Source organism: Heteronotia binoei, chromosome 2 (genome assembly GCF_032191835.1).
Source record: "Heteronotia binoei isolate CCM8104 ecotype False Entrance Well chromosome 2, APGP_CSIRO_Hbin_v1, whole genome shotgun sequence".
Taxonomy (NCBI): Eukaryota; Metazoa; Chordata; class Lepidosauria; order Squamata; family Gekkonidae; genus Heteronotia; species Heteronotia binoei.
In genome coordinates this window covers 17,928,445-17,936,293 of record NC_083224.1, presented here as the reverse complement: position 1 = coordinate 17,936,293, position 7,849 = coordinate 17,928,445, and the positions used below count along the sequence as shown (strand labels likewise).

At 48.1% G+C, this 7,849-nt stretch overlaps 1 protein-coding gene across 1 annotated transcript; it reads left to right on the top strand.

Annotated features, from left to right (window-relative positions):
- The first annotated feature begins 4,416 nt into the window (after positions 1 to 4,416).
- On the top strand, positions 4,417 to 7,527 carry LOC132567244 (oocyte zinc finger protein XlCOF6-like). Its single transcript, XM_060232931.1, has 4 exons — positions 4,417 to 4,432; positions 4,519 to 4,626; positions 4,988 to 5,335; positions 5,576 to 7,527. The coding sequence occupies exons 1-4, from the start codon at positions 4,417 to 4,419 to the stop codon at positions 7,525 to 7,527; spliced, it is 2,424 nt and encodes an 807-aa protein (XP_060088914.1).
- The last annotated feature ends 322 nt before the right edge of the window (positions 7,528 to 7,849 follow it).

Sequence of the window (7,849 nt, the reverse complement as noted above, 5' to 3'; positions counted from 1 at the left end):
TCCAGGTAGGGGGGTGAACGAGGGATAGTCAGGGCCCTCCCTCCTTTCTCAGGGAAGCTTTCGCTCCTGCTGTCTGAGGAAGAGAGGCTCTGAAGAGCCCTGCCTTTACCCCTACTGAGCTCTGCATCCTGCACCCTCACAAACTACCCCTGTCGAGAGTGTCAAGTCTCCGCCCGGCATGATTTCTGATGAGGGAATCTGTTTCTTCTTTCAGTCTCCATTTTCCTTTGAGGAGGTGGCTGTGTATTTCACCAAGGCTGAGTGGAGCCTGCTGGATCCAGGCCAAAAAGCCCTCTACAGGGAAGTCATGCTGGAGAACTATGGAAGTGTGGCTTTTCTGGGTAAGGATCTTTCGTAAGTGCTAAAGGTAAAGGTTTGAAGTTGGAGTGGCCATGAAAGTGATGAAGTTGGAGTGGCCATGAAAGCATGGCCAAGTAGAGCAATACAAGCCACCCCACTGAACCAGGGCAGCTGAGCCCAGTGTTGTGGCCATCACCCAAGCCAGAAAGGGTGTCGTAGCCCTAGGTCAAGGAGGAGGCTGAGAGGCCTTCAAAAAGACTCTGGAAGGAGCCAGATCCTGATTTCTCAGTTGTCAGCCGTTACAGCATCCCCATATGGGATTTTGGGGTATTCTTCCCAAATGAACTGGCATGAAGGGGATGTCCTTTACAGTTATGTCAAGGGAATGGGCAAGGAATACCCATGGGACCTTTCCTCTGCACTTCTAATCATCTCTTGGTTTGGTAGAATTCCCACTGAGTGAGGGGAGAGCGAGAGAGGCCTTCTGGGGCCTGGAATCTGAAAGCTCAGAAGCTCCTTCAGGGGCTGAGCTCACTTGTGGCTGTTGAGTGGCCACACTATCCTTAAATACTGGCCAGTCTAAGGAAAGGGGTGGGATTTACCTAATAACAGCCTTGCTATATGAAGACAAAGGCCCATCAACCCTTTCCTAGAGTATTCACATGGATGAATTCAGGCCTCTCTATAATTGGAGATGGCTTTGAGTGCTTCCTAGCAGCTGTTCTCCCTTGCAGGGGTGTTCTTCAGCAAGTAGACCAACCAGTTAACACTGCAACCCAAGCGAAAGTGGCTTAAGCTGAACCATGTAACAACCTCTGTTGTCATGAGGTGGATCAGGCCTCATCCCAAGAAGGTGGAATCGTGTTCTTCTGAAGAGATTCAGTAGCCCAGTAAACAGAGAGACAAGTTCTCAGTTGAAGCACAGTTGGTTGAACCCCACAACAGGATGGAACATATGAACATATGAAGCTGCCTTATACTGAATCAGACCCTCAGTCCATCAACATCAGTATTGTCTACTCAGACTGGCAGCGGCTCTCCGGGGTCTCAAGTTAAGGTTTTTCAAGCCTACTTGTCTGGACTCTTTTTAGTTGGAGATGCCGGGAATTGAACCTGCGACCTTCTGCTTACCACGGCTTCTGCCACTGAACCATTATCCCTCCCATAGAGAAAGTGCCACAGCAACCTCCTGTATCCCCAAGAGGCAAGCGGCCAACTCCTTCCCACCCCCTTGAAGCAGGAAAGCTTCTGCCACAGAAAAACAGACAGACACAGAAAAGCCAGGTATACCTGTCCACTCAGCTCTCCCCAATCCTCAGGTTTCTTCAAAGCCAGCTGGTGCTATCTTCCCCATCCCCAGAGAAGACGATTGAAAACATTGACACCCCTGTGGTGCTCTGTCTGCCAAACTAGCTTCCCTACATTTACATTACATCACCCTGGTCACACTGAACATAGCATATCTGTATGTTCAGTGTGTGTTCCCTCTGTGTTACAGGAAGATGGAACAAGACAGACTATTCTGAGGCCTTATCAGGGCTTTTTGGCACTGTGTGTTCCTCTGGGATGGGCTTCCAGAGGCTCTTACTCTGCTGCAACAAGTTAATGACCTTGAGGCCTCCTAAACCAATCTTCTGGCTATCTCTTCCTGACAATAAGATACACTCCCTTCCAGAGAGACAGGCCGACTTGGTGCTTGCTGGAAAGGCAGAAATGCCTGGATGATTAAGAAATTGCTGCGCATTAGACAATTGGCCCAGCTAAGATGTAAATAATGGCTCAGAAAAATCAAGAAAATGTTTCTGAGCTTGAGAAAGGTGGCTGGTTATCTCGTCAGCCATTACCTGCCCCCCCTAAACTATGGCACCTCTTCCAAAAAGCATAGGGGTCTCCCTCTGCGCTATGGGGTTCACTTGGTTAGATCCTGGGTGGATTCACAGAAAAGGTGTATTTGCGGGAGGCTGGAAACCAGCTCCTCCTGGCTCTCTTCACAACTGGTAGGAAACTCTCAGTGCAGTTGCAGGACTGGATATCATGAGGCCTTCTTGTATTTCATCGTCAAGAGCAGAGAGTCAAAAGAGCTGCATGGCAGGTCAACGGGAGCAGCAGTGGAATAATTGGTTTCCACCTCCCCCCTTAACATAAGTTTGGTGAGAGGAAGGATGAGCAGAATATAAAAACAGCTCTATGGGAGGTCCAGGTAGGAATAAGGTGTGATCAGCAGATCAGTTTGGGCAGAAAGATCTTATTTATATTAGGATTTATATATTAGGATTTATACCCCGCCCTTCTCACCTAAGTGTCTCAGGGCGGCTTACAGCATAATAATTCAAACACTTCAGTTTAAAACATTTAAAAATACAATTAAAATACAATTAACCATAAATTAATAAAAACAAGATAGAATAAAACCGGCGGTCTATAGATGCATTTTGTTCCATCCAAGATATTTTCATTGTCAGTTAATATTATAGGCCTGCCGGAAGAGGGCTGTCTTACAGGCCCTGCGGAATTGCCCTAGATCCCGCAGGGCCCGCACCTCTTCCGGCAGCTGGTTCCACCAATAAGGTGCCGTTATTGAGAAGGCCCAGTCCCTGGTGGATTTTAGGCGGGCCTCCTTTGGCCCGGGGACTACCAACAGGTTTTGCGAACCTGAACGTAGTACTCTCTGGGGAACGTGTGGGGAGAGACGGTCCCTAAGGTAGGCAGGTCCTAGGCCATATAGGGCTTTAAAGGTAATGACCAACACCTTGTACCGGACTCGGAATATTACTGGCAGCCAGTGCAGACCCTGGAGCCCCGGCCGAATGTGCTCCCATCTTGGGAGCCCTAATAGCAGCCGGGCAGCAGCGTTCTGCACCAACTGCAGTTTCCGGGTCCGGCACAAGGGTAGCCCCATGTAGAGGGCATTACAGTAGTCCAGCCTCGAGGTGACCGTAGCATGAATCACTGTTGCCAGGTCGTCACGTTCCAGGAAGGGGGCCAACTGCCTCGCCCGCCTAAGATGAAAAAAAGCGGACTTGGCAGTGGCTGCTATCTGAGCCTCCATCGTCAGTGAAGGCTCCAACAGCACCCCCAGGCTCTTAACCCTGCCCGACGCTGTTAGCGGAGCGCCGTCAAAAACTGGCAGGGGGATTTCCCTTCCCGGGCCGCAGCGACCCAAGCGAAGGACCTCTGTCTTCGCCGGGTTCAGCTTCAGCCCGCTCAGCCTAAGCCACCTAGCCACTGCCTGTAATGCCCGGTCCAGATTTTCTGGGGCGCAGGCGGGCCGGCCGTCCATAAGCAGATAGAGCTGGGTGTCATCAGCATATTGATGGCAACCCAGCCCATACCTTCGGGCCATCTGGGCAAGGGGGCGCATATAGATGTTAAATAGCATCAGGGAAAGCACCGCCCCTTGAGGCACCCCGCAATCAAGCGTGTGTCTCTGGGACAGTTCCTCCCCAATCGCCACCCTTTGTCCCCGACCGTCAAGGAAAGAGGAAAGCCATTGCAGGGCCAACCCCTGAATCCCTGCGTCGGCAAGGCGGCACGCCAGAAGCCGATGGTCGACCATATCGAACGCTGCCGATAGGTCCAACAGCATCAGCACCGCCGAGCCGCCTTGATCCAGATGTCGCCGAAGGTCATCCACCAGGGCGACCAGCACCGTCTCCGTCCCGTGGCCCGGGCGAAAACCAGACTGGTAGGGGTCAAGGACAGAAGTATCCTCCAGGAAGCTCTGTAGCTGCAACGCCACTGCCCTCTCTATAAGTTTGCCCAAAAAGGGCAAATTCGATACCGGCCGATAGTGTGCCAATTCGGTCGGATCTAACGTTGTTTTCTTCAAGAGGGGACGGACCACCGCCTCTTTGAGCGCTGATGGAAAATGCCCCTCCAGTAGGGATCTATTTATGATATCCCGTATAGGCTATCTTAGCTCCCTCTGGCAGGTCTTAATAAGCCAGGAGGGGCATGGGTCCAATTTACAAGTTGTTGGGCGTGCAGATAGGAGGATCCTGTCAACTTCTTCCAGGCTGAGCGCGCCGAAGCCGTCCAGGACACAGTCCGAAGACAGGCACGGAGCCTCAGGTTCACTAACTGTATCTAATGTGGCAGGGAAGTCGGAACGGAGCGATGCGATTTTATAAAAGTAATGCAGAGCCAAGAGTGAGGAGTGCCTGATTGGTGGCTTGGCTTCTTGCATGGGTGCTGATTAAAACTCTTTGCTTATTCCAGCAGCAGATGTAGAGGAGGCAGCTGGGGAATTCCGGGAAAAAGTCAAAAATGAAGATGCCAAAGAAAATTATGAAGATGGACCAGAGAGGCAGGAGGAAAGCCTCGCAGGTAAGAGGAGGGATAAGCCCACTCCTTCCGAATGAGGGGTCCTCCCTGAAACCCCAGTCTATGAAGGAAGGTCAGTAAACAGAAGAAGGAACAGAGACCTCTGTGTGAACCAGAGAAACCACCACAGGGAAAAGGGAAATGAATGTATGGCATTTGCAAAGACTTTCTGCAGAGAATGAATGTCATCTTGCAGATGCTAATGCCCTTAGAAGACCAATTGTATAATTGCTTAGACTACAAAAACAGCTTCAATCATAAAACAGCCCTTATTTCACATAAAAGAAGTCACACAGGTGGGGAGCCATAAAAATGGTAAGAGCCCCAACCAAGTGTCTCTGATGCTTAATGTACTTAAATTTAGGAGCATATCAGACCTCCTTGTGTGGATTCCAACAGGAGATCTCTCTCTTTATTCCAGCAGGAGATGATCAGAGGAATAATGAAGATGAGGAACTGCGTCATCTATCACCAGATGAAGTGAAAAATGAAGATGTGAGAAGAAACATCAGGATTCCAAGTAGGCCTCAGAGGCAGAAAGTCAGGCGCAGAATGAAGAAGAGAGATAAATCCATTCCTTGCCAAGAGGATTATCTCCAGGAAGTAATTCACATGCTAGAAGAAACATACAAGTGCTTGGAGTGTGGAATGAACTTCTCAGATGAAACCCAGTATAATATACATTTTTCAAAGCACAGTATAATGAAGGCATGTAAATGCTTTCAGTGTGGAAAGTATTTCAGATACAAGTCACAATTCCTTGTACACCAAAGGATCCACACAGCAGAGAAACCTTTTGAATGTTCAGAGTGTGGAAAGAAATTCACCCGTTGTCTCCTTCTTAAACAGCATCAAAGAACCCACACAGGGCAGAAGCCTTTTGAATGCTCAGAGTGTTGGAAGGAATTCAGTCACAGTAGCACTCTTCAACAGCATCACACCATCCACAAAGGGGAGAAGGATTGTGAGTGCTCAGAGTGTGGGAAGAGATTCAGTCGGAGTGGTGAACTTCAAAGTCATCTACGAACCATCACGGGAGTGAAGTCTTTTCGCTGCTCACAGTGTGGAAAGAGATTTAGTCACAGTAGCACTCTTCAACAGCATCGAAGAACCCACACTGGGGAGAAGCCTTTTGAATGCTCAGAGTGTGGGAAGAGATTCAGTCAGAGTGGCAATCTTCAAACTCATATACGAACCCACACAGGGGAGAAACCTTTTCAATGCTCAGAGTGTGGGAAGAGATTTACTCACAGTGGCAATCTTCAAAGTCATCTACGAACTCACACAGGGGAGAAGCCATTTGAATGCTCAGAGTGTGGGAAGGGATTTAGTGACAGTGGTGCTCTTCAAAAGCATCTAAGAAGCCACATAGGGGACAAGCCTTTTAAGTGCTCAGAGTGTGGGAAGACATTCATTGAAAGTAGTAGTCTTCAAAAACATCTAAGAACCCACACAGGGGAGAAGCCCTTTGGATGCTCAGAGTGTGGGAAGAGATTCAGTTGGAGTGGCCATCTTCAACAGCATCAAAGAACCCACACAGGAGAGAAGCCTTTTGAGTGCTCAGCATGTGAGAAGAGATTCAGTCACAGTGGCGCTCTTCAAAAACATTTAAGAACCCATACAGGAGAGAAGCCTTTTACATGCTCTGAGTGTGGGAATAGATTCAGTCACAGTAGCAGTCTACAAAGTCATCTAAGAATCCATACAGGGGAAAAGCCTTTTGAATGTTCAGAGTGTGGGAAGAGATTCCGCCATAGTAGCACACTCCTAAAACACCTAAGAACCCACACAGGGGAGAAGCCTTATGAATGCTCAGAGTGTGAGAAGAAATTTAGTGACAGTGGTGCTCTTCAAAAACATCTAAGAACACACACAGGAGAGATGCCTTTTGAATGCTCAGAGTGTGGGAAGAGATTCAATGACAATAGCAGTCTTCAAAGACATCTAAGTACCCACACAGGGGAGAAGCCTTTTGAATGCACAGAGTGTGGGAAGAGATTCAGCCGCAGTGGCTATCTTCAACAGCATCAAAGAACCCACACAGGGGAAAAGCCTTTTGAATGCTCAGAGTGTGGGAAGAGATTCATTCGGACTGATGATCTTCATAGTCATTTACGAACCCACACAGGGGAGAAGCCTTTTGAATGCTCAGAGTGTGGGAAGAGATTCAGTCGGAGTGGCAGTCTTCAACAGCATCAACAAACACACAAAGGGGAGAAGCCTTTTGAATGCTTAGAGTGTGGGAAGAAATTCAGCCACAGTGGCCATCTTCAAAGTCATTTAAGAACCCATACAGGGGAGAAGCCTTTTGAGTGCTCAGAGTGTGGAAGGAGGTTCAGTGACAGTAGCAGTCTTCAGAGTCATCTAAGAACCCACACAGGGGAGAAGCCTTTTGAATGTTCAGAGTGTGGGAAGAGATTCAACCGCAGTGGCCATCTTCAACAGCATCAAAGAACCCACACAGGGGAGAAGCCTTTTGAGTGCTCAGAGTGTGGGAAGAAATTCAGTCAGAGTGCCAATCTACAAAGCCATCTAAGAACCCACAGAGGGGAGAAACCTTTTGAATGCTCAGAGTGTGGAAAGAAGTTTAGCCGCAGTGGCCATCTTCAACAACATCGAAGAGTCCACACAGGGGAGAAGCCTTTTGAATGCTCAGAGTGTGGGAAAAGAGCCAGTGACAGTAGCAGCCTTCAAAAACATCTTAGAACCCACACAGGGGAGAAGCCTTTTGAATGCTCAGAGTGTGGAAAGAGATTCAGTTGGAGTGGAAATCTTCAACAGCATCAAAGAACACACACAGGAGAGAAGCCTTTTGAGTGCTGTGAGTGTGGGAAGAGATTCAGTCACAGTAGCAGTCTTCAACATCATCAGGGAATCCACAGAGGGCAGAAAGTTTTGGAGTAGAATGAGATTAAGTAAGTGTAGTTATCTTCAGCAACATCTAAGTACCCACACAAGGAAAAACAATGTAACTTCATAGCCTAGGGGTGTTGAACTCATTTGTTACAATGATCTGATGGAAATGTCACTTTGTTGGGCTGGACCAGTGCGCCATACAGTACAATATCAGGTACCAGAGATATAAATTTTAGAAAGAACATAAGCAAACCCAATTGACAATATTATTTTTTACTCAATATACAAATGTACTTAAAGAATGAACAGCCTTACAGTATTTCCTTTATTTTGCAATCTTTGATAAGTGACATCTCTTTCTCTGAATTAC